This window comes from Oryzias latipes, chromosome 5 (assembly GCF_002234675.1).
Source record: "Oryzias latipes chromosome 5, ASM223467v1".
In the NCBI taxonomy this organism is placed as follows: Eukaryota; Metazoa; Chordata; class Actinopteri; order Beloniformes; family Adrianichthyidae; genus Oryzias; species Oryzias latipes.
The window spans coordinates 16,018,114-16,045,878 of NC_019863.2; the positions used below are offsets into that span (position 1 = coordinate 16,018,114).

Genomic DNA, 27,765 nt, shown 5'->3' on the forward strand with positions numbered 1-27,765 from the left:
AAACGGGTGGAGGAGTTGGGGTGGGAGTGGGACCCAGCAGTGATTACATTGTCCATCAGGCCACAGGACGGCCTGCATCAGCCCACAGGATTGATGTTTGACAGAATAATTAGAAAACTGTCTCAGTTTGTAATCACCGGAGCTCATCTTGCAGAAGAGGACTTCCATTCGCTCGATCACACACACACACAGGTTTATACACACACAAATCCTTGAGTGGGAGCCATCTGTGGTTGGCTGGTATATGAGAAGGTAGCTTGATAGAGAGGTAAAATGGGAGTGTTCTTGTTTATTCCTAAGAAGCTGAAAGACTTATAAGCAGCAGGTGGGCAGCAGAAGAGCGGAGTAGCTCTTTGGTTTTGTGAATTAAAGCGTGAAGAACAAACTGGTCATATAAAAATCATAGAAGCAGGATTTATATGGAACCATTAAACAGAGTTTAACCACTCCTATACGCATTCACATTTCCTCTTTTTATTGTTGCATGACATAATAAATACCAGGATTGGCTTAATAATGCAGAAAACCAAGATGAGATATTCTACTGGATAGTTGACAAGACTAGCTCAAGATATGATGTTTTGTTAGGAATGTTATTTGCTATTCACTATAAATGCATTGTAATATTTGATGTGAATGTGCTTATTCAGTGCATGTAGTGTTGTTATTAGAGAGGGAACAGGACTAATAATATGTAGTCCTGTATGTATGTAGTCCATACATTTCGTGTAGGGCAGGGTGGTGATAATTCTATGACTTTCACTTCTTCTCACTCTCATTCAGATATCTCATAGTTTTTTTTTTGTTTTTTAATCTTGTCCTAATTTTACTTTAATGCATATCCCCGAAACAAAAATACAATTATATCATGCATATCTTTCTAAAGCTGCACACTCAATAGACAGTTGCAAAAAATTAAACTAAAATAAAAATCCTGAGAAGCCCAAAGAGAATATGCCATGGTCACACACTATTATGAGCTTGGATTATTTCAGTTTAGCACTTTATTATATTTGAGTAAATAACATTTTTTATTAGTTTCAGCTCTTTTGAATGTCATAACATGAAAAAGGACTTTCAGTTGGACTATAACTAATAACAGATAATCTATGGTTGTGTTTGTTTGTTTTTTGTTCACTTTATTTTTTAGGAATCTGAGATTCAATTCAATTCAATTCAATTTTATTTGTATAGCCCAAAATCACAACAACAGTCGTCTCGATGGGCTTCGAAGAGATGCACTGACTTACTGCTGAACTCAGTTTTTTTTTTTTGCTTATTTTTGCTTGTTGAGGGAGTATATAACTGTGTTAAAAATTCTTATGTTTGTAGGTTTTCCTTCAGGCCAGTTACAAAGTGACAGTTTAGGAGTTGAACTCCTAACCTAATGATCTTATGACCATTGCTGTGGGTTTACAGCTTTAAAAATGAACCAGAAAATATCCTGTTGTATTTATACATTTTTTCCTGCATGTTTTTACCAAAAACAAAGTTTTAAAAATACAGAGTTTACCGCATTAAGAATAGCTGTTATGTAAAATGGAAAGATGGTGTTGTATGGTTGAGACACAAACTGAGCTGGAATCTGAGTAGCTAATAGAGGAAAGGTTTTCCTTATAATATGTAGAATTAAGAGAATTGGCCTTTTGGCCCATATTGATGCAAATATGCATCAAGCCGCTTCAGCTCCAAAATTACCTTAATTTAGCATTTAAGCTAAAAATAAATGACATTTTTTTTGTTTTGCTTTTCAAAGCTGGAAATAGATTCAAGGGTTAGAATGCATTTCTCAGAAATACAGCTTAAGTTAGTTTCAGACAAAAGCAAAGCACAGAGTAGAGACTTTAGAATATGCCCCTACTGTGTTAAAGTTGTGAAAGAATGCCTTTATTTCTGGTCCTACATTACTAAAGTAAGGCAATAAATTTGTTTATCAGAAAAAATAAATAAGGTGAACAACATGTTTTCAGTAAGTCTGGACTAGGCCTGCACAATATACCGCAAATTTATCGTTATCGCAATATCCAGCTCTGCAATATGCATATCGCAAAAGACGGCGAATATCGCAATAAATCGCAAACCCAAAATGTGTTAAAACAATCTTCTAGCAGCTTGAAGCATTTAACGAATCAAATAAATCCCTTTATGCTTTGACCAATAGGATGGACGCCTTCCCATTGTTGACCAATCAGATGGAGGCCTATTATGTTAACCCTGGTCCTGAAGAGCCTCAACCCTGCCTGTTTTCCAGCTCTCCTTAACCAGCTTGCTGTTGATTGGCTGACTCAAGTGATTTCACATCCTGATTGACTGAACACACCTGATTTTGGTTATCATTATCAAGCAGTCTAGGGAGAATTGGAAAACAGACATGGTTGAGGCTCTTGAGGACCAGGGTTAGCCACCCTGACGTTTGTCCCCCATGTCGATGAGGGTCATTTGGAGTATAATTTTTAAACTGTTGCAATGAAATGGGAATGATGTTTTTGTTTATTTTTTTATTTGTTTATTTACCGCAAATTTATCGTTATCGGAATATTGATCACTAATATCACATATCGCAAGTTTTCCTTATATCCTGCAGCCCTAGTCTGGACATTCCATGTTCGCCTTTGTGTTGCATCATTCGTCTTTAGTGATGCAATCCTAAACAGAACCCTCTATTGCATTTAGAAAGTGTAGAAGCCAGTTCTTGTATTTTGAGAAGCATTTTCCTTCCTGCTTTGATCTTTTTTTTTTTTCATGATTGCACCGACTCACCATGTCCCACCAGAAGAAAATATGTGAAAATCATTGGCTGTGACAGTTTAAATTAGTTATTTTAAATAGAGTCTATATATACAATTTTTTGTTTTACATAGTCTTCATCAATGCATGACTCAAAACCAAGTATTAATTCACATTTGTCCATAACCCTTGAAGCATTTTACATGAATGTTTCTGTTGCCCAACAAATTATCAGCATTACTCATGTGTAAAAAAAAAAGAGAAAGAAATGAAAAGAATGTTTGACATCTTATAAAGGTTAATTTCCCTGGATTGCATCCAAAAGTTCAAGGGTCACATCATTTGTTGACCTTCTACAGCCATCCTGACATGGAGCAAGCTCCTTCAAGACATCTGCGTCACTCTGGGATCAAGTTAACTTATTCCTCTCCTTCTGAGAATTTTATTAGTTTCTCTGATCCCTCTAATACCTGAGCAAAGCCTTAATGGCTAATTGATATGCTGCTCTTTCCTCCTGAGCTCCATCAAAATAAGCTGGCAGGCCAAAATGTCAGCCCTGGAGCCATCGGTTGTCGCCCTCTCCTCCTCAACAACTAAAGAATTCTTCTCATTTGTATATGAGTGGAGTCTACTTTATCAGCCTCCAGGGGTTGCGAAGTTTTCCTGTAATGGCTTTCACCGCAGCAATACAGTAGAAGGTGGAAGCACTTACACGCCCAATCAGTGCATGTATTCATGTCTGGCTTTTGGAAAATTAAACCTGATTGAGCCAATCTGTTAACAGCAGTTTTAATTTTCATAGGTAATTAAACACCTGCTTTGCCAGAGCTTTCAGGAGGCAAACTGGTGGAAAAGGTGAGCAGAGAAAGTAAAAATAGAGAGTACGGTATATTAGGTCCATCAATTTCTAAATTTGTCTTTTGGCCAAAGCTGAGTGGCATCTAGACACTGGCGGTGCCTCTCAAAAGCTGCAGAGAATTGATCAAATCAGGAGGACAAAAAATAAAGAATCAGTTCATAGAATCCTAGAATTATTTCAACGTGGAAACCTTGAGTTTGAACTGATTGTTCATTTGTAATGCTGGTAATAACACTAGGTGACAACCCTTTTTTTTATGTATTTGTCCCAATGTATTTATTTTTTCTTTTTTTTTTTTTAATTGAAACTTATATTACTGTATGTTCCACACTATAAGGTGAACCGGATTATAAGCTGCACTATCAAGGAAAGGTCGATTTTCAAACTTGTGACATAAAACGCACCAAACTATAAGGCGCATTCAGCGAGACGAAAGAGTCAAAGATAAATCCTTCATTCAGTCAGACTTTATTAACTGCATTCATGTTAACTCTAGAACTTGTTTGTAACATGTTATATATTAGCCACAGTAGAAGCCATATTAAAGTATTCACAGTACCTGTAATACAGCTCAAACAAATGTTACAATGACTACGATAAATCCCTACCTTCTAAGTAAAACTTACAAAAACACAGTCTAACACCATTGCATGTTAGCCGCATTAAGAGAGCGCTGTGTACCTCCCAAATTTGCTCTGACATCTGTAAACACAACCAGAATTACTCCATACATAAAGCGCTCCGGATTGAAAGGTACACTGTCATTTTTTGAAAATGTTAAGGCTATGGCAAAATGTTGCTATTTTTTAATATATTTTTTGTAATTTGCTAATTTGCTTCACTAAAAGGCCGCTTTAACAAGCAAATGGTTCACAAACAAGCCCATAAACACAGTTTGAAGTGATGATTTGCCTTGCAAAACACACTTGTGTCCTTTCAGTGGCTTATTGGCTTCCAAGATCAGGTAAAAACTGAACTGGAATTATTTATAAAATTGACCTTCTGTCGGCATTTATTACAATAAATTAATTATGATTGGCCCTGCAGCATTACACACTAAGTAGGAGATGTTGGTTCTTTTATATTCAGCTGCTGATTTGTTGTATCAAATTTCTGAAGTCATTATGTAGGCCATGTTATTGTTCATAAATTGATATTTAAAAAAATTAAAATGAAATTATTGTGCATGCGTGGGTTTTCTCCGGGATCTCCGGCTCACTCCCACCGTCCAAAAACATGCTTCATAGGTTGATTGGCAACTCTAAATTGTCCATAGGTGTGAGTGTGAGAGCGAATGGATGTGTGATTGTGGACATTCTACCCTGCGACAGACTGGCGACCAGTCCAGGGCATCCCTTGCCTACGCCCAAGTGGCCGGGATAGGTTCCGGCAGCCCTTTGACCCCGAAAGGGAATAAACGGTAAAGAAGATGAATGAATGAAAATGAAATTATGTTTGTTTAGGAAAAAGTGACCAACACCCCACAGAACTGTATTTACCTTTTAAAACACAAAGCATTATTCTCACTTTGCTGATATATGTGTTGAAGCAAATTTTTGCTTGTAATATTTTGTGTTGTCTGAGATGCATGGGAGGAATGTGTATATTCATTTTTTTTTACATTGCTCATGTGAACAAGCTACAGCATGAACCTTTTGACTGCTTCACATATTGAGTGTTTTTTGCCTCCTGTGGATGCTCGTCTTCCCTGGACTTTTCCCATCCTCATGAGTGACCTTGGTATTTCAATAAAAGTAACAATACCGAACGTCTCTGCATGAGGTCACACAGCTCCATATGTGCTATAGCTGTTTGATGGACACCCATTAACCCTTGGTAAAAGGGTTGAGAAATATTTATGTCTGCCTGTCAACAGTGACACCACCACCTCTGAAAATGAATAATATGCCTGCCCTGAGCTGGCTCCCATTGTTGAGCTCATTCTACTACAAAATGTTGTTTGTGTGTGCGTGCCTGCTGATAGTGTTGCATTGTGTGTCGTTGAATTCGGGTGGGAGTTCAGGAGCATTGTGATACCCCAAGGTGAACAGCAGGATATGAGTTGTTCTTCCCTTACTGACATCTGACAAGACCTCTGCTCATCACAGAGGTGTTTCTGTCCTCCTCACCCTCCTTTGGCTTTCATACTGAAGTTACATTTAAAGTTTTGTTGGGAACAAGAAATTACAAGATATCTCTGCTGTAATGTAAAATACCTTAAGTGGGTTTGTTTGCATATTCTAAAACAGCTGTTAAGGTCAGAGCAAATATTTACAGATACTTCTGTAAATATACTTTTAAAACAATTAATTAATAAATTAATTAATTAATAGAATTTTATTTTTATTTTATTTTTTTACAAGACCGTTTTATTTACACTTTTTATTTAGATCTTTTTGAGTTTCCTTATAAGTTTTTTAAAGTAATTATAATATTTGTTGGTAATTACACCAAAAGTGAATGTTTCATTCTCTTTTCTTTTAACTGCCTCTGTGGTGAGTTTGACATTTCCTGTTGACCTTGGAAATCCTTGTCTTCCCAATTTTATACTCCGTAGCTGCTATTCCTGAGTAGTTCAGAACACATATACATCCAAGTACACGGTCACCTGTGCAAAACAATTTAAAAATTCATTCTGTGGCTTAAAATTAACAGTGCATGCAGCCATCTCCCATCCCCACCACAAAGGACGCACTGTGTGTGGAAAAGCAAACTCCTGGGAGGCAAATGAGTTGAAAAAGACAAAAGCATATAAGCAGTAAACAACTAATGTTGAAAAAAAGTGTCTTGTGAGTCATGGTATTACGAAGTCTATAGCTTTTGGGTGAGAATTTTCCGTAGCCTTTATTGCTCTGTTTTACCAACTTGTGATTATTAGATGCTAGAATTTACACTGGAGTAAAGGGGAAGATTTAATACTTCAGCGAACACATTCATTTAGGCCTGAGGCACTAAGTGTTGTCCTTAAATCCAAAGCTTGTTTCTCTATGTGTGTATGTGTGTGTGTGTGAATCACAATAATGTAAATGATTGCTTGGATGTCCTCCAGTATGTTGCCGGGATCATTTTCATAGAGACTGAACTTCTACTGAACTCTCTGACATGTCAAGTCTGGTTATTTGCTGGAGTCTTAAATTAATGTGGAACTTAAGACAATGTGATGTTTACCTTAAGTACAACAGAGGCTCAGTATTGCTTATATGACATCTAAAGGCAAGTAAGAAATATGAAGTATTTTCAAGATAACATTTTGAGCCTTAGAGAAGAATAAGGGTGAAAGCTGAAGATGCTCATGAAGACTTGGCAGATTTAACGCTCACACTCTTGTTGTTTTGGTGATCTAAGGTGTTGGAGACAAGAACATCAACGTCTGAGCAGTAAAACCCACAAACCTTCTGAAACCATGCTCTGTACTCACTTTTAGAACATTTTTTTTTTCTGAACTAAACACAGTCTTGATTTTTAAGGTTTTTTTAATGGTATATATCCTGAAAACATTTCATTCTTTAATTCATTTTAAACTAAACTGGTGAATTATTAAATGACATCCATACGATGTGGTAATCTTTCCAGTCTTTGCGATTTTTTAGCATTGTAATTTTCTCCCTTAATGCTCATTATAAATAATGCTTAACATTTGTTTTCAGTCGCTCAATGAGCTTTATTGCTTTAGTGTTGGTCGGATCTTTTTCTGACTTAAATGCTTGAGCTATGGAAAATATCTCCATTATTGTCAAGATTGGTTTGGGTAAAGGATAGAAAAAGCATGTGTGCCATGCATATTTCACACAAAAAAAGGTTTTTCTAATCCTACTGTATAAGTTGACATGAATAGTCTGCTTTCACCACTACTGGAATCCATCAAACCTTATTTATACTGTGGTTCATTGAATAAAAATAACCACATAAATAACAACCACAGATACACATGTTTTACTGTAAAGCACAGTTTTTTTTGTTCTATATTTGTTGTGCCTTTCACCCTTGTCAAACATGTTTAAAGTAATCTAAATAGGAACGCCTTGCAGTAAATGAATCAGAAAGCAAATGATTGCAATCATTAAACGCCACATGCTACAGTTTTTATGTCCCTGCTGTCAACACCAACTGGCTCAGACCAGCATAGATCTGATCCCATTTGGTCCAAATCAGTCATTATACCCAAATTATAACTGTAATGTGTTTTCAACACGTAATTTTTTTATTGACTCCCCCCTCTCTTCCCCCAACTCCACAGTATTCCACCCACCTGTACAGGTCTGTGAAAATCTGAAATACCTTTTCTTCCAAAGACTCGTTAAAAGCAGTGATTCATTGTTTATCTTTGCACTTCTACCTGTCTAGGTCCCTTTAGTTCTATTGGGCCTGAGGGTGTATTGACTGATTGAAAGCAGTTTTTTTAAAGTGCATTTTTTTCTCTGAGAGAGGATATGGTTTGTTTGTTTGTATGTTTTGTTATGATTAAACATAGCCATGAGCAAAATGTCACAGCCTATAACCTCACTACTCACGCAATAAACATTTTAAAAGTAAAGACCATTCAGTGCTGGATCACACAGGTTATGCCAGAGATCCCCTTTTGTAAACAATCTACTTCTTTCCTCTACTGCACATCCTGTACCTTTGCGCAACTTTCCCTTGACTAGAAGAAAACCATCTCCGGGTTGATTGGCTTCTTGTTTGATGCTAAAGGTAGCTTTAGGGCACAAAGCACTCATGAGTTACTTATGTGAAAAGACTCAAGGGTGTGTGTGTGGATTCGAGGAAGGCTTATTGATCAGGAGTATGATTCAAACCCAGATATGGTAATTTTGAGGCACTCAACGTGTTTTTTCTGAAGTGTCCTTGGGCAAAACATGGAGCCCATCAAAGTCCCCCCCATGAACTATAAACAGTTCAAAAATATCATGTTTTATATTTAGAAATGGGTACTATTTAATGTTTGCTAGTTTACTGTATTAAAAGTTTCAAAAGTAATCAATTCTGAATTTTTTTATGCAACCTGTTATTTTAGGGATGAACTGAATAAACCAATAGGGAGCGCTTAGCTAAACTAAATAGTTTCTTAAGCAACATAAAGGCAGCATTGCTGTAGAAACAGAAAGTAGCTAGACCATAATAGCAGTTAAACATGTAGAGAGAACTAAACAAAATGCTGTGTGGGACCAAGTCCAGGATAAACTCTACAAGTTTGTATACATTAAGGTATACATTATAACGTTCATCGTGATGGAATATAACATCTCGTCCCCCGTTTGACCTACCATCACCGAGCTGTTAGGAAGTAAGAGCTGCAATCCTTAGTGTTTAGAGGAAATAACCAGAGGGATTTGAAAACTCCCTCAAGTTTGCAAATCCCTTGACTTGATTTAGGTGACTTGAATCTGCTGACTTTAAGTGTTGTTGACTGCTAATTTTTCTAAGATTTGATTATATTTATTGAAACCAAACTTAAATATCCCATTATGATGTACCATCACTAGATTTTTAAAATGTGAAATTATATGCAGTGAGAAGACCTGTGTGAGACATTACCAGTATTTTTTAATTCTGAGCTGACAGTTGGGTTGACTAAAGTACATAGAATCCAGTTTAACTGACATGGCCTTTGGACATTGATTCCAATGCATGGGTGAAGACTGCAATTGCTTTTTCCTTTAATTTGTCACTTGTCTGTACATGTGGATGGTAGACTAAGTTTCTTGATTAGCATAGTGTCTTCCAGTTAAACCTTGTGTCCAATGGGCATCGAGCAGACAGGTGCCTGCCTGTTACACTTGGATGTTATATCACCAAGGAAAACTTCAGACACCAGTGTCTGTCAAAAGTTGTCTCTGCCATTGACATGGCCAATCTTTGACATAATGCTCAGACTGTCTCACTGCAGTCCCAAGAAGGGGCTGTCATGCTTCAGCAGGCTGGATAATTATTTTCCTCTTATCCCTTCTTGCCAGGGCCAATTCCAGTCTTATATAGAAGCCAGGGCCCCGCACCACTTCCCATGACATCTCTCTGTTCCTTTTTTTTCTCCAGCTCTCATCTTCCATCTGTTTCACTTCACCTCTGTCTCAGATTTCTTGGACCTTTTTTTCATTTATGTAGTCTTTATGTCATTCTTTATTTACCATCATTTCTAAAAGAAAAGAGTCACACAAAAAATAGATTATCGAAATCATAAAATTGATTGTGTCATAGAATAATGTCAAATGTAGAACTTCATCACCAGGATGAAAGACTTGTTCATAGTGCTTTAAATATTTGATATTTTAGACTAGCACACACTAAATACTAGTTTGGTGTGTGAATAGTTTGCTGTTATTTGCACAGCATTGTTATGCTCTTGACATTCAGTATTATTGGTAACTTGGAATAGGCTCATCCAATAAAAGCTTTTTGATTTTAACCTGTTTTGGTCAGAAGTTTTGTTTCTAATTTTAAGAAAAGTGATTCTGCATTTTTATAGGTTCTGGTTGGATTGCTGGATCAACAGTGCTTTACTTAAACTCTGCAATGTTCTTAGCATGAATTGAACATCTGAAGCAACTTGCTCCAATCCTATCTCAAACAAAAAGAAAGCACCGTCATTGTTTATCACCAACTTCACTCATGTCCCTCCAAGATTTGTGATTAGAACTGCCAAGCCACTTTGTTTTTTTGGAACCATATGTTGTTAACCTATGGCCCCAAGGCCAAGCTTCTGAGCCCCCAGCAGACTGAATACAAATAAAGAAGACCTGCCAGTACAAGCGGTGACAGTACAAGCTGTCTCCAGAAGATAAGACAGAACAATAGTTCCTAATAGGCCACAAAGAGACGCACACCAATCTCCAGCCCTGCCATTTTATACTCCTATCAGCTTTCTGGTAACAAAGGAAACAGAATTCTTTTCCTTTCCTTTTCTGCTAAGAGATTAGCACTACTTTGAAGGGGTATGGGGATGAAATAATGCATTTTTGGGATATTATAGCAGTATACCTTATAGGGACAAGCCTTTCGGAAAAAAGAGATACAATGCTAGTATTAATGCTCAAGTTAGATTTTGAAGAACAAAAGAAAATCATGTTTGTTTGTGCAGTATCAGCTCAATATAAATGAGGAGGAACACGTCCTGGATATCCGAATATGCTTTACAATGCTAGTTTCACACTCCAGCCAATACAGATGACTATTAATGTAAACTTTGTAACGTACCTGCGCCCATCATAAAACTTTCTTTTTGTCGAACACATTTCAATACTTGTCTCCTAAAAGCACAGTGGAAGGCAGAGGTTCATGAGAGCATGTCAAATTGTCTGGGCCACATTTCTTTTTTGCCCTAAATGCAGTTAGTGGCAGCATAATAGCAAGCAGAAAAGCGTGTTTCTACGGTGAAGGCCCTTTTTTGACTTTGACACTGAAGAAGCCTTGGCAGGGTATCAGCATGCAGGACGAAATGATCCTATTTAACAAAATTCAAATCATTTCACCCACGCCTGAAAGGAAGGCATCAACTCCTGTTATGACATTGCCTGAAAGAGCATTTAACCCCCCCCTAAAAAGAGTGAGCTGGTACATTATACTTTACCTTATGCTTTTATGCTGAGCTCTGATGAAAGAGACATATCTTGCAACAAGCTGCGCTTACCTGAAATTAATCTTTAAGGGAGTGAGACTGCTCTACTGTAACAGGAGGTAAAATGCTTCAGAGTGTGATATTGAAGATTTTCAGCCTGATTGACACCCTTCCTCTGGACTCCTCAGAGCCCAAAACAGAAAAAGAAACTTTGATTGGAGAAGTCATTGCACACCAAGACCAATGATACCTACATTTGCCAGCCACTCTTTCAGAAAACTATTGAAGGATTATATCACCACACTAAGTTCTCTTCTATGGAACAAGAGTTCATGCTGCTTTTAATGCAGTGCGCACACACACACACACACGCACACACACACCCACCCACATAACACAAAACGTAATACTTTGTCTTGCAGCAAAATGTAGTAAAAAAGGACACATTTAATTTGTTTTGCTTCATTGGTTTACAAGCAAATATGTTTAAAGCTTCTAATTCCAAATGCCTTAACACTATCTATACAACTAAGAATAAAAATAAAATCAGGGAAAACAAGCTTTGCTTTGTATTGCCTCTTTGCTTTGGATGAGTAATACACACACTTAAATTTGTAATGTTTACAAAGTGTGTTTTACCATTTGGCTGAGCAAGCAGTTAAATGTTTAAATGTATACCATATATAGTATATTCAGTACTACATAAAAGTATCCCTTGGTTGAGGTTAATTTTTTTTTTCACATAGAAAACTAGAGGACCATGTTTAAAGGTAATTAAGGTTTATTAGTTTTTTTTTTTTTGTTTGTTTGTTTTAATTGGCTTGTGCACTAATAACCTAAAATGTCAGTTATTTTAACATGATCTTGCTGAAAGAATTGGGATTTTTTTCTCTTTACTCTGCATTCATGTAGCCTAAGCTTCAGGATACGTTCAATTTTCTACCAATTGTTTTACTTGCAGTTCATTTAATGATTTTTAAAATAAAAAAAATCGGAAAGAGCTTCCAAAAATTGCTAAAGATGATCATCATGGCGATATCCACCCCCACACACAAACACTTACAGCATTACTCAAACATCAAAAAAGAAGTTTACCAAATCCAGCTATCAGTTTTTGTTCTGCTGGGCTTTTTGTAGTTCAATAATTAGCTCTCTGCTGATTATGAGGTTGAGTTGTTGTAAGACATCTCCATTGTGGTCTTCTCTGTCTGAAGGGCATAGGTCCATAAACTGTGGTTTGTTTGGTTGCACTTTTAATAGCCTGATGTGGACTGTTATGTTCTTTTTATTGTGAAAAGGATTTCGCCTGGCAACCCTCAATCCATAAACTACAGTTTAACAACGGACCACTCTACCTTAGGCTTCTACATTATGAGATGTATCTCTTGTCTTCACAGCTTCACTGAAATTGTCTGACTTCAAACTTTATCTCCTTATTGATTTTTTTGTTGTTGTTTTTTATATATATAATTTGAAATGGTTGTTACTCTTTTCCAGAGAAATAGGTTCAAGTAGAATTTGATTTAAAAAAATGTATGCAGTACATTCATTTGCTTCAGTTGTGCTAAAACCTCCTGAGATTTTCTATTTATTTTTTTTCTCTACTGAAAAGCTCTCAACTCTGGGCACACCAGAGTATCTCTTGAAATGATTTTAAAGTGGTTTTCTGTTGTTTTAGCATGGCTGTGTTATCCCTTCCTGGAGGTTGGATTTTAGAGGATATTCTGTCTAGCACTGAGCAATAACAAAGAAGAAGTCTGTTTTGTTAAAACACAAAAGCAGTGTGCAAATTATTTTCAGATATCTGTTGGGTTAGGTTTTAATTTAGCATTTTTATTTATTTGGAGCAATTGAAAATTGATTCTCAGAAAATAACCAGAGGTTGGTATGAAGCATAAGTACAAAATCAATTTCATGTACAAAATCAATTTCATGAACAAAACAAATTAATTTAGCATTTTATTTGTAAAAGATTTCACACTAAAGACCTAGCGAGGACAGTTCATAGTTATAAAAGGATTTCAAGGTTAACAGTGTGTCCTTAAGTGCAACATAAATAATAAATCAGTGATATCTTTTCAAAGTAATTTTTAAATTGTAAAATTGACCAGCTTTTTAGAAAACCGTACTGACTAATTGTATAAATGCGAAAATGTTTTCCCAATGCAAAGTTAGAGAAAGGATTTTATATTTGAAAACACTTTCACATTTGTTTTTTAAAGTTGTGTGAAGATTTATTTCCTTTCATTGTTTGCTGAATTAAAAAAAAACATTTTTAAATGCAAAATACCAGTGAAATTGTTCAGTTCCTGCTTTTTGTTAAATGTAATTTCTATGTGAAAGTGCCTCAACATTTTTAATTTTCTAAAACTTCATTTATTCATCTATTTAAGGCACAACACAGAGTTATATCCCAAAACCACCAAAAAGGTGACAAATACAGCTGTAAGAGTTAAAATCTTTTAAAAAATGCTGAGTGTTTTGATATTTGGAAAAGGCAGATAGCTGTTTTTATAAAGACTTATTTGAGGATCTTGAGAACATGGATGCTTCTTGGCATTCACACAATGAAAGAAAGTTAATTACAGTGAAGTTCTCCAGAGGATCCCACTATAAAATAATGCTGAAGTATATATATACATTTTACCAGTAACTCAAGATTTTCTTGACAGAAGGTGAGAAAAAGAAAAATGGTGCAATACCTGTGTATTAAAATTGCTGACACAAATGGTGTTTTGTCATATATTAAAGTCTTTTTCATAGTTGATCTGAGGACTTTGCTGCTAGTAATGAAGGAAACTTAACAATACATTAATGAGCGAAAGAAGTTGACAATGTTGGTAGCAAATAGCACTAAGAAAGTGAAGGTACCACTCTGAATGTAAGATTCTTCAGCTATGCCAAATGTTCACTCAGTCACTGTTTTTTCAAAACCACCCATCACATAGCACTTAGTGAGATACTCATGTGATTTCTAGTCTTATTTGGTTTTGAGGAACTCAGCTTCCAAAGAAAGACTCTTTATAAAAACACTGCTATATTTAAAAAAAAAATCCCTTCTTATGAAAAAAATATAGGGACAAAATTAGCTCATGCAACATCGGAGAAGATCATTTCCAAAACATCTAATTTTGTATTACTTACTTAATAGGCTCTTGGAAAAAAAAAGAAGAAGAAATTTAACCCAGATCTACCGGTAAATGTATGCAGCTGTGTTTTTCTGCCGGCAGAACGTTGTACCAAAGCTGTTCCATCCTTGTGACAGATTCAAACAAACTTGCTGCAAAGTCTAACCTGGGGCTTCTTGCAGTCTTTCTTGTGTAAATTGTATTTTTGTTGATGCCAAGCTGCATAAATCATGTATCATGTATCATTAATATGCATCTTGTAAATAATAGACATTTGAATAGAAAAAATATGGTTCTTCTCAATGGAGACAGAGTTGAAAAATGGGCTTTAAAGTGGTTGAGAATTTAGTTTTATTAGTTTATCTGGAATTAGGGTCTAAACCTCTGCTGCCCCCTAGTGGAGCAGGACACAATGGTGGGGAGTGTGCAAGGAGGTGTGTGACACTATACCAGTGTAGTAGACCATTTAGGTTTTAGGGTTTTGCCTAAAACTCTTCATTTTATGAGTATTAATACACTGGTATCATTTGGTGGTATGGAGCAAAGCAATAATATTTACAGTAATACCTTATAAAATGTCAGCATTTTGCTTCATTAGTTGTAAAAACATCTTGTTTTATCTATTTAAAACTTTAACCCATAACAGTAGTTTGAAACATGTTAAATAACATCAATTCAAGGATCTTTTTAGATCATTTTAAATACTTTTATGTATGTTACAGCAATGAAAACACTGTTAACCCAAAAGCCAGTACTGCAGGTTATTAATTATCTAAAATATACACCACTGGTTAAAAAAAGATCGGGGCAGCAATTAAAAAAAAATCAGATAATAATGTCAAATGGAGAAACTTTCAAAGACTTACGGATCCTGTAATATAAATTTATAGATTATCACTTTTCCCTTAATATATCTAAACTCAATTTATGCTCAGAAAAAACGCTTGTCATCATCATTTTGTATACAGATGATCAATTAGGCAAAGAAATCCAGGTGGTGGCAGTGGAAAAACATAGTCATTTTAAAGGCAAAGAAACTTTTTTCTAATGTTTGACTTTTTTACATTGTGTTCTGCTATCACACAAACAAAAAAAGGAAAAATAGATACAGAACTAATACTATGACAAGTATGTTTTTACAACTTGTTCCAAATACTTTCTTTAGTTTAAATATCATTGTCTCTTCCAAAAGAAGAAAAAAAAAAAACATTTAAATTCTCATTATTCAAAACCTCTCAAAGAAAATAAATAATATTTCCAAATAAATATTAATGGCAGAAACAAAAATCATTTTATAGAAACAGAAAGGGAAGTTATTTCCACGAAACAAATTACACACTTGTGTTTTGCCAGTACTTAGCAAGCAACACAATTATAACGTCTTTTATTTCATTAACATTTGTCACAGCTTCATTTTGGTCAACAGTTTTGACATTCCCCTCTGAATGAGCGTTCAACATGCAATACACCAACTCCTCACCAGTAACCATGGTTACAACACTCCAACTCACTGATTAGACCATCGTGGTTGAAATTCATATCAGCAAAAAAAAAAAACTGCAAAATGTTATGAAAGCACTCTACCTTCTAGTGGGTACACAACTGTCGTACACTATAAGAGATTAAGCAAAAGACTGCCTCCATCTTATTCATTATCTTGGCATATTTCCATCAATTTTCATCCTCTTGCACTGGAACATGTGAGTCATGTTCATCTCTGAACTCTATTCTTAACCTCTCTCCTTTCCTTGCTTTAGTCATTCCTGGTCACATCTCTGCATAATGAGCCTAACCGGCATGAAATTTTACTCGGTGTCCTAACTGCTCGCTCAGTTTCCTGCAGGAGCCTGAATGGTCCTGCCTACATCTGTTTGCTTTTGAGCTCTCTCCAGCTTATGTGCTGTTTTTTTCATAAGGGGATGCTTATTTTGATAGCATGTCGAGGACAATGCCATGGCTGCCGCTCCGATAGCGATCCAAGTCCTTGATCCCCCCCCCCCTACCTCCTGTAAACATCATTACCACACACCGGAAACATACACATTCACAACAGGCACACGCACACCCCCACAAGCTGCTCATCCAAATTGGCGCTAACAGATTAGCAGTGATTATAAACAAACATGGAGGATTAATCCTGTGTGCTCTGAGTCTACTTTTCCACTGAGCTACCCAGGGTAATTACCAAGTGCTAGATTGTTAGTGTAATCACACACGGACACACACACACACACGGACACACAGAGGCACACGGACACAAGCTAACTGCCTCACCTTAGTTTATTTGAGGGGCTTTTTTAATTTTAGTTAAAAGTTTAGATATTTGTCTAAAGATAGAAGAAGCTACCATGGCTGCTTCAAATGTTAGCTTTTATGGTGAAATATGTGCTTTTTAGTGCATGTTTTTCTTCTTTCTTTTCCGGGTTTTTGTTTCAAAAAGTAGCCAAAATTTTAAGGCAATGCCTTTGGTGCTAAAAGAAACAGGACACCATGTTATTTTTCAGCCACATGTGTGCAGAGCTGCTGCTTTGAAAGCTTGTGGAGTCAGCCCTGCGGCTCTGCTTGGTCATTTTTTGTCAGAGTTAAGTTTAAGAAATGCCACCACCCTTTCATACTGCAAATGTAACATAATGTGTTGAAGGTTAGTGGGGGGAAATGGTCTAACTACATAAACCTGCCAGGGTTTGACATGTCAAAATCTGAACATTTACTGAATGGAAGTTTGGTCAGACTTAATGGGGTCCACACTAAAGAATGTATTTAATGTATAGTATTAAAAAAGAAAAAGGAAAAGACCCAACACTTTAACAGTTTCTTTTACACTTTCAAATGCTAATAATTCTCTTTTCTTCTAAAAAGTAGAACATTTTTCCCCAAACCACATGTATCTGAGTGTGTTCTCTTTGACTTTGAACTTCACTTGTAAGTCTTTTTGGATAAAGTGTCTGCAAAACCACCCAGTGTAAATGTTTAATGGCTTATTTTTTAAGTAGGGCTCACTATAAAGGTAGAAATTTGCACTTTCAGTTCAATTAAGATTCATTTGATTCATCAATGAATTTAAAAGCCTTCAAATTCTGTATCATTTAGTAGTTTTCCCTTTTAATAAACATATGTTTCGCTACTTCAACCATCAATGTTGAATATTGGTGACTTTCTGATAACTATCTTAGTTTACGCCCTCTGTGTGTTTTCTCACCAATTTCTTTTTTATTACTATAAAAAGTGTTCTATTGGAAATATGTTGTATTGAATTGAGGCTTCAACCCTTCTGTTCAATAAAGAAGTCTCCCACAATGACTGATTAAGTGAAAATTTTATGGGCAATTCTTCAACATTTTCTTGTTTTTACAGGTTGAGGCCATTCTGGTGAACATCTTTGGCGGTATCGTCAACTGTGCCATTATTGCCAACGGCATCACCAAGGCCTGCAGAGAGTTGGAGCTGAAGGTACCTCTGGTGGTCAGGCTTGAAGGTAAATAGTCCAGGGCACACACATTAACTCAAGGAGTTTTACTTTGTTAGTCAGGTGCTCTCAGCTGACCTCATACCTGCAGTCTAAATAAAGAACATTTCCCCCTCAGAAATGAAAAGCCATCAATCAGCATGTAGCAGTAGTTAAAATACTTGACCCTTATGCAGATTTCCTTGTGCTGGATAATGATGTTGGCCTCAGAACCCACAACTAACAACTGTTTACATCCATTTGCAATTGTAGGCAAAAAAAATGTCCTTCTCATCTTATTACATGTTTTAATTTGGTGCAAAGACACAATAGTTATGTAAATGTAGCAGGTTTGAGTATTAGTACAAGCTTTACATAAAAGGAACAGCATTGAACTTTTCTTTTTGACATTTTCATTGATAGCTTACAAGAAAAAAGAGGCTACTTTTAACTGTAAAAGCGTGACGTTGTCAGTCCTTGCCTGACTTTTCTTAGTCCCTCTTTGTGCTTGTGAGGAATTTGGGGGACATTATTTAAAAGGGTTGCTTCATTGAAGATTTGGGGTATTTTCTTTACCTTAGGGTCCAATAAATCATGTCAAATACCGTAGCTTCAAATCTAACTAATCATCACCCCTTTGCACACAGTTGTCAAGAACATATTGCAAATTTTGATATCATTTTAATTAGGGGTATACGATTCGTTTTAACAATCATTCTATTCACATCCTAATTTATGGTTGCTGAAACAATTCATCGTCAATATAAATCTATTAATTGATTAAGTCGATCAACTGTTACACCCATAATTTTTATCTGGATAGTTCATGGGTTGTCATGCCAGAAGGACTTAGTTTGTTTAAGACCAGTTTGTATTCATGTTTGAATTTCAAAGGATTCTTATTTTTCAGACAAAATAAGGAAGAAGATTGCTCCTTTTAACCTTAACCTACAATTGTGCATTTGTTGAGGTCACCACATCAATTTAAGGATCAATTTATCCATTATTATGAACATTTTTTTTCCTGTCTTCCTGGTTTGTTTTGTTATTTTTGGATTTATTCATTTTTTATTAAGAGATCAACATTCCAATCAGAAATGACTTTTTCTCTTTTTTGCAGTTTCAATGTCATAGATTACAGTTTATTCTGTTTAGTTTGTTCTGACATACTGTGTTCTCTGTGTCACTCACTCTGACCTTGAGCTATATTTGCTGACTCATCCCCTTCCCAATAAGACAGACAACTATTCACCTTGTGAAGTCTCACTCCACAACAATGGACTCAACATTTTTGGAAAAGAGCTTGTTGACCCTCAACAGCTGATTCTCCAAAAGCATTTCCAAATGAAAGGAAGATAGAGAAGCTAACATGCAAAATGTCTGCATGAGTTGGTAATTAAAAACACCTTGTTCTAACATCCAGTTGAAGCAAAAAAAAAAAAAAAAAAAAAGCTGTTTTTTAGTCATTCAGTTATTGTGTTAAAAAGTTTAGGTGTTTGTAGGTTTCGTAACACAACACCTACTCTTCAAGAGATTAAAAAATATGTAAATCTAACTTTTGTCAATGCCTTTCCAATTATCATGTAAATCAACGAAGGATGACGATGTCCAATAGTCTCTATAGTTGGATACGTTTGTGAATGTATCTATTTAGAGTTTTAAAGCTGCAAAGAAGGTCAGACTCCACATTCTTGTTACAATTTGTGTCCGTGCTGCTGCATTCTCCAGAGCCTCTCTGTCTTCATTGTGGTTCAGTGTTCCGGTAAGAACAGCACTGCATTTCTCATACATGTCACATTCTGCCGCAGCAGCCACAGGAACAGTTGAGACAGCACTGATTGGCTCACCTTTCACCTGTGTATGCTAATGAAGCCTGCTATTGTGTGTGTTGGATGGGAGCTGTGACTCTCGGGGCCAGAGGGGCCAGTGAGTGGTTAGCTTAATTATCAGGGTCCCACAGAGGGCTGTGTCCAGAGCAGAGAGATGCAACGGGAAATGTGTGCGCATGTACTTCTTCACACTTTCTATCAGGTTTCTAAGCTTTTGGAGAACTTGAGTGAGTAGAAGTACTCTGACTGAGAATGGACTTGGCTGATTGGAGCACAGTAGAGGGTGAAATGTGTCATTTTTCTTTTTCTTTCCACTCCATTTCTCTACCAAAAAAAAAGAGAAACAGCTTTCCAGTAAAGTAGAAAGAAGCAAAGAACCTGTGTCAGTAAGAGAAAGCTAAAATCCAGCTCATTTAAACTGTTCACACCAGATTTGTTGCCATAGAAGTGAAAGAGGTTCCCATTTACAACACCTTTCTCATATTACATGTTTCTCATCCAGACTTGCTAACAGAATGCTGTAACCGCTATTTTTTTATTAATTTTTTTTGGCGAGGGCCTAATGGAGTTTTAGTTGTGGGTCATTACTTCCTGGGCCACGGACCTGCAGAGAATTGGTTCAGGATCAATTGGCTCAGCTTGCTGAACTGTCTGTAGGCCAGTGAGAATGGCCCTACGCTCTTCAGCAGGAGGATCAGAATGGATTAACAGCCACAGTTTTTAATTGGAAAGGCTTTTTTTTAAGTCTGGGCTTGACTGGAGTGATAAAAAGGTATGCACCCCTTAATGTCAACAAAGGAGGGTCCATTGCTTTAGATCCCAATTGGCATCTTCGTCTTCTTCTTTAGCTTCAGTCACAATTGCCCCTATGGCTAGATACAGGTTGTCTGCAGGCAAAAATGGGCAAACCTCTATGAGGCACACAGGTTCCCCACTCAAAATAGAGAGGTAATAGGAAACAGGAAAAATGTTTATGCGCTTTTTTTCTATGGGCATACTCGCGAACACCAACATGCAAAAGTGACGTAAGGATGAAGAAAGTTAAATCTAAGAGTCTCAAACAGGTTTTTCAACCCCCACCCTACCCCAAAATCCTTCGGACTGCACAAGGGCCCCTGTGTGCTGCTTACGTAATAAGTGTGTTTTTCCTGTGTAGACCCAGATTGGTAGAAGTGATGAAAGGAAACAATCAGAGCATAGTTTTTTCAGGCATCCTACAGTTGTCTTACAGACACTACCCTGTGAGAGCGGCATCCGCATGGTCAGTAAGGGGCCAGTATTTGCACCTTACTAATTACTAGAGATTGGTGTACAGGCAACCAACCATCTGACAACGTCATCCATGCTTCAGAATATATATAAGTCTTAAAAATGCTTCACGATACACTTATCATAAGCACGACACTTGTACGTTTCGTTTTCATGACATCCCTTGAAGTAGCCATAAAAGCCTAAACGGAACTGCACCATACACCTGCGCTCCCCTTAACCCTTGTGCTATCCTATGGGGTCCAGATGACCCGATCCTTACATTGACCTGTTCTCCCTACCATGACAAAGGTGGATAAAGGTGAAGAGGATTTCATGTAATCCATGGACACCAGTGAAGATCACATATGATTGGGAAAAAAAAGGTTTAGCGCACTGTCTAGTGGGTCTAGATGACCCCACTCCCAATGTTAAAGTGCCTAGGATAGCACAAGGGTTACGATGCAGCCGTTCCTGTCTATGGATGCACCTGTACTAAAGAACCCCTTACGGGTGCATCTGTCTAAGGCTTTTGGCAAATCCCTCTCCTCCATTTAACCCTATCCTCTGCATCAACCTTGCTCACAGTGCTCATGTCCTCCTCATCTACATCCACAAACTTCCTCTTCAGTCTTCCTCTAGACCTTCTTTTTGGTAACACCAAGCTTTTGCCAACATAATCGCTGTCCCTCCTCTGGCCGTCTCCAAGCCATCTAAATCTGCATTCCCTGCATTTATCTCCAACACATCTAACATGAGCTGTTCCTTTAATGGATTCAGTCCTGACCTTATCCATTTCATTGTAGGTACAACATTAGATTTTGGGAAAAGCTAATTGGACAAAAACCTTCAATAACAGAATTATTGCTCCTCTCTATATCAAAGATAACTGACTAACTCAGAGGGTTTTTTTCTGGATAGATAAACAATACACCCTATAGTCCACAAACACGTGATTTCCTTTGTTAGTTTGTTTTTTACTTTTTCTGACTTGTTGATTTGCTTGTTGTTCCACTGCTGAGTGTCTTAGATTGAAAGCTGATCTTAGATTTTTCCTGTTCATAAATTAAAAAGACAGAGGAGGTTTAAATGACTTTGAGATGGCTCCATCAGTCTTGACATCATTATTGTTTAAGTAGCCATCTGCTTCAGCCATAAACCTGCAGACTCATACTATCGGAAAATGAGACTCCTATTCTCTTTCCCTCTTGGCTTCTTCTGTACAAATTCTTCAGGTACAATACTGTTTATTTAAAAACAGAATAAGGCTCTGTGTCAGTCGCCACTCATAAAAACATAATTTCCAAGATCAAACGGTCTGTGTTAGAAACATGGCGTAAATCCGATAGATTTATCTGTAGCAAGTCTTTAGTCTAGACCGTTTAAGAGACATGAAAACTTGGATTAATGAATGACTGGGACATCAAAGGCATCAGCACTGTGGAGCACCCTAGTTGGTGTTGAGAAAGGCATTAGACGTTTGACACGCCGGAACAAGGTTTATTCATTTTGAACTGGGAGGGGAATTTTCAGTCAAAGCAGGAATTGCATAATACCATTCCATGAGGAGGTTTTTCCAGAGATCAGATGTTCAAAGAGCCTCAAAAGTCATTTAAAGTAGATTTTGAGAGCTTCTCGGACTGAAAGCACATTGTTCTTTATGGGATTTAGATTGAAGTATCTTTAAATAAATGTTTAGATGTGTTTTTTTCCAGTAAATCCCATTCAGACATTTTTATTAAGTAGTTAACATAAAGTTCTTGAATAAAAAAATGGTAAACATCATATATGAACATGTCTTAAACTTGATTAGTGACGATTAATCACATGACAGCAGATCAGGTCTTTTTCTCCATCAGACGTTGGCTAACTTAGTCACAGTTCTGCAGAACTCCATTGGTGCATGAACTGGCACAGCAGCACACCTTATTATCCACAGACCTGATTAAGTGCAGTGGCCTGTAATTGACTCATAGATTAAAGTGACATTTTTCACAAGTGTCACAAGTGAGTTTGCTAATTAGAGCTCAGGTGCAACAGGAATATGTTGCAAAGGGGCGCTAACTTACATGGCAGGTTTGTTGTTGTGCTTGAAGTTTAGGTAAAATTCCCAGTGTGAACAGAAGAGATGTGTGAGAGAATTCCTGTTGAAAATAAATACAGTCTACAGTAACATCCACATCAAAATCCCCCTCAGTATGGAAAGATTTCTGCCCACATTTCTTTTTATTATTATTATTTCAATAGCCATCTGGTTATATTAAATTATTTTCTGTGCAATTCCAGCCTGACCTCAGTGGAGCTGTTTGTGCATTTCATGTATGTAGGTCTCTGGCAGCACCTAGTGGCTACAGGTGAACACACAGGCATGAATATGCTCATCCTGCTCTTTACACGCAATCACACTTATCCAGCCACCGCCGCCACCGCCGCTGCTACAGCTGCAGCTGTGAGCCATCAGTGCTCCCTACTGCTCACAGTGGAACTGCAGGCACCTGCCTTACACACACAGAGAGGGGCTCATAAATGTGAGACTCTTCCTCCTCACCCCCACAGATGTGTCATCTCCTCTCACATGTATCTTGAATAGCACAGGTACTACAGGAGCCTCATCAGCAGCACATAACACTGCTGTGTTTATTTATGAATAAAAAACTTGCATGATTAAATTCCCTTTTTTTCCGTATTCGTATTATTTTGCCACAGCGATACTACAATATCAGCATTATATCTTCCCAGAACAACGCATGTCAGGTGTATCTTAATGTTGGGTTTCTAATTCTCCCAAAAGCAAACCTGTCAAGGTGATGGAAATCTGTCAATGCGGATGCTTCTCCTGGATCAGCCATGGATCAGCAGGCTGCTGCCGTCACCCAGAAGACCCTCAATTGCCCCATGATAAAATGACTAGAGACACCCTATCCCCTGTTTATGCACCAGAGCAAGGTCTCCTCCTGCTCTTATTCTAATTAATTGCATTGCAGAATTGATTGTTTGGAGTGCGAGCCTGCAGAAAATGTGTTGGGAATGACTTACTCTGTGGCCGGACAAAAGAGATGAAATATTAGGCGTTAAGTGGCACTGGTAATAGAATTCCTCGTGACGGGTCTATTGATCAGGGTGGCCAGGCCTCTGGAGAATTCACACATCATGCAGTTTTAATTACACGCTAGCCCGGAGAACCGAGGTCAACCTGTGAGCATTCAGGCACACACACACCTCCACTTCCTTAGAGTTTACCAACTACATGCAGATAAACTCTTTATATCACTTTAATAGTCCTACTTGTGGTAAATAATCAATGATGATGATCAATGATGGTTCAGTTGATCTTGAATGACAAACATAATCAATTATAGTAAAATGACAAAGAACTTTGTAAAACTAAGAAAGTGTGTTTTTTGTGGATTCATGTGGTAACCGTCTGTCACAGTTAACTATTAAATTGTCTCTTATCAAAACTTTTAGCAGCTGACATTTCACAAAAAGCAGAGTTTGGTTCAGATCAATTTTGATCTGACGATGGGACCTTCATAGCACCAAGAAACAGACGTTGTTTTTTTCTTTTTCTGTATTTTTCCTCCAAACTCAATCTTACCTCTGAAACACTAAAACCCTTAATTGTCCTACTTATTATCTCCAATGCACTTTAGATTAATTCTAGAAAATGACGTCTGGCCTTATTGATCGCCTTTACACACACACACACAAAAAAAGCATGCTGTGAACATTGTACAGAAACTCACAACAGTTGTTATTGTGGGTTTTCACAATGTGTCACGTTTTGTGTTTGGATCAGAACATGATTGAGGGGGTACTCCATCAAAAATGACAAACCAGCTCACAGGGAAACAAAAAGGTGGGAAAGCCGGGTTTTTCTACAGGGAACGCGGCAAAATCTCCTTCAACTAAAGAAAACTTTAAATGAGTCAACCACAAAACAAATGTCTCAGACCTCTTTGTTTCCAAAATCAACCCCAAATGACCAAAGCAAAAGAGTTAATAAAACTGTTAATATTTCTCTTTTTTGCTGTAATTTAATGTTTTTCCTTCATGTATTTTAACTCTGGATTTTCTCCTTTTGTAGTCTGCGCCTTTTTTTTTGTGTTTTTTACAATCTATCTCCACAAAACCTTTTACAAGGAGGCTAGACTTTCCTTTGCATTGTTTGGAAATGGTTTTCCCTAGAAGGTTCCAGAGAAGGACAGAAAGAGCATGTCATTATGTATGCAGGATGGCGTGTGCATGTTTCTGTCTGCACATTTGCTTCCAGATGTGTGTGGTTCTGTGAAAGGCCCTGCACAAACAGCTGGATCTTGATCTACATGTCTAAATGCAGCAACATAAGAAAAATGACCTTTTCATGATGGCCTCTTTTTTTTCCAACCAACCAATCACCATTTTGCCCGCTTGCCTTCTCCCCCCTCGGTGTCCTCCTGTTCAACACAGCGCCCCCTGCCCTGTTGTGACAGGGCTGTCAGGCCCACATTTGGCTGAGCAGCGTGCAGCGCTGCAAGGCAGCCAGTTGAGTGTGCCGAGACTCGGGATCCTGCATGTCCCTAGGAGACTCTGTCTTCACGTGGCTTCAGGTCCACCAGGGGCGTGATCGCCGGCGTGTCACCCAGCACCTGCTACCCCCCGACCTTGTTGTTGCCAGAGGGGATCAAACCAACACACACAAATCGCCCTTCTGCCCCGCGTTCACAGTCAAAACCGCTCTCGGATCAGTAGTTAAATGTGCTTCCACTGACCCATAGCTCCATCCATCTGTCTGTGTTGTTTGATTGCTCCAGAGGAACGCCTCCTCCTTCACACGGCTCGCTCCGTTATCACGGATTCAGACGGCAGGCAACCCTCAACTCTGATGACTTAACTTGTTTTGGCTTTTCTTTGTGTATTTTTCTGTTGGCTGTAATGTTCTTTTTTTTTTTTTTAGGGACCAATGTCCATGAAGCAAAGAGCATTCTAAGTGAGAGCGGACTGCCCATCATGGCCGCAGACAACCTGGACGACGCCGCCAGGAAAGCCGTGGCTGCCATCAAGAAGTAAAAGACTCAGTGAAGCTGAATACACCCAGTCCTCCAATGTAATTTTACAGGATCAGGATCATCTCCATGAGCTTCTCCTGACACACTTGTGAAGCCTTTTTTCTAAGATCGTCTTCCAAATCCAATGCAAAATCCCCCAAATTAAACCGGTTATTTGTCTAATTTCCAGTAAAGTAACTTATACAATAAACATTGTGATCAAACCTTTTGAAAAGAAATCTTAAATATCGTGAGTTTTCACTTGACATTAGCAAAAACATCAGGACTGACGTGTAAAATTCGGCCTCATTTCTTCTCTTTGCAGTGCAAACCAGTGCCTATTAATTGCTCAAATAATTTTATTTACTTTGATTCTAGTCTGTTTTTGGATGGAAGTGGGAATTCTCAAACACTTTTTGGGCCGTTAAATCATTTTGGGAGAGTGTATTTTCTCCTCTAAACTACTTTCTGCATTCCATTGTTTAAGAAAGTTTTAAACATTTTGCATGCATGTTGCAGCATTTGTAACGGAAGGTTGAAGGAAAAAAAATTCTTGAGTTCAGCCAAATAACCACCGAACTCACTAAAACTGTTTTAATTGATTGATCTTGATCTTGTAGATCACATATTGATCTTGATTATAATGTGCCATTCAGACACAGACCATCTCTGCTGTAGTCTGAGTCTTTTAAATGAAGACTGGAGCGCTCTGTAATCCATCATGACAGTTCCATGTGTTCTAATCGTTTCTTACTAAAACGTTGTGAAAAGGAATGAAAAGAAAATGTTCTTATCTTTTTAATTACCAAGAATGTATATCAATATGTAAACCTCACTGTATATAATCAGATGGATTAAAAAATGCTATTTTGAAAGTGACTCACATTTTTCTCTGCATAAGATGGTGTTCTACTTTTTACAGTAAAGCTATTTATCAGGCGGTTTCTACTGTTGCTTGCCTTTCAGCTTTTTGCATTTTCATTTAAAATGCTGTAATATGAATTAAAATCCCTTTGAAATATTTATCTTAGAAATAGAAGTGTTAGTTAAAAGGTGATCACGCATTACAACTAAGACAAAAATATAGTTTTACATGGAAAAACCCGTGCTCGTCATAGTAGTAACAGTACATAAACAAGAGTAACTACACTGGCTATAGTCACATTAATTTATCAACAATAAATCCTAAATAAAAACATAACCGTCAGGGTTAAAAATAACTTTTTTTAAACTGAAATGTTTGCTGATGAAAATAAAGTTCTCCTTGTCATTTATATGTGTTGCTCAATTGGAACTAATTGGAAAGACAAAAAAAATAAGTTTTCACTTTTCAGCATATCCTTTTAAAGGTCGCCACAGCGAATCAGCTTTCACTGATACACACAGCTGGTTTGGATGCTGCTGACACAACCCTGTAGTTTATCCGGGCTGGGGACCAGCACAGGGGAACCAGACCTTGTTGCTACATAGTTAGGCAGTATTGCAAAGGACCTTGCCCAAGGACCAACACTGCATGAAGCACATTGCCCCCCTTGGGAAACAAGCCCTGGTTTCCCGTGTTCCAGTCCCACATGCACCCAGTTGAGTCTCCCAGCCAATACAATAAATAAATATATAAAAATAAAAGTACATTTTGTGTTTTTGGAGGTACAGATAGAAGACCAGAACACATTTGTATCTTTTGGGTTGTCTATGAATTTAAAAGCCTTTTCACGGTTCCACCAACATTTGCCCAGTAAGATGTATTTTGAAGCACTTTGTTCCTTAAGTTTGGCATCTGTCGCGCCTTCCTTCCACTCTTTGACGTCCACGAACACACCTAATCTCCTCCAATCAGCTGCCTTCATTCCTTCTAATGAAGCCTGAGTGTGTGTGGTCCCACGAGAGGCTGGAAAGGAGTGACTCTCCTTCATCGGCTTTGTGTGAGCCGCACTCGGAGACAGAGAGCTG

At 37.5% G+C, this 27,765-nt stretch overlaps 1 protein-coding gene across 1 annotated transcript in view; it reads left to right on the forward strand.

Annotated features, from left to right (window-relative positions):
• The window catches only part of suclg2 (succinate-CoA ligase GDP-forming beta subunit), a gene marked incomplete in the record, with an annotated part of 109,361 nt that extends 82,667 nt beyond the window's left edge, over positions 1–26,694 (forward strand). The window contains 2 exon segments of the mRNA XM_023954993.1: positions 17,621–17,741; positions 25,725–26,694. Coding sequence (XP_023810761.1) covers positions 17,621–17,741; positions 25,725–25,837 — 234 coding nt within the window.
• Positions 26,695–27,765: the final 1,071 nt, after the last annotated feature.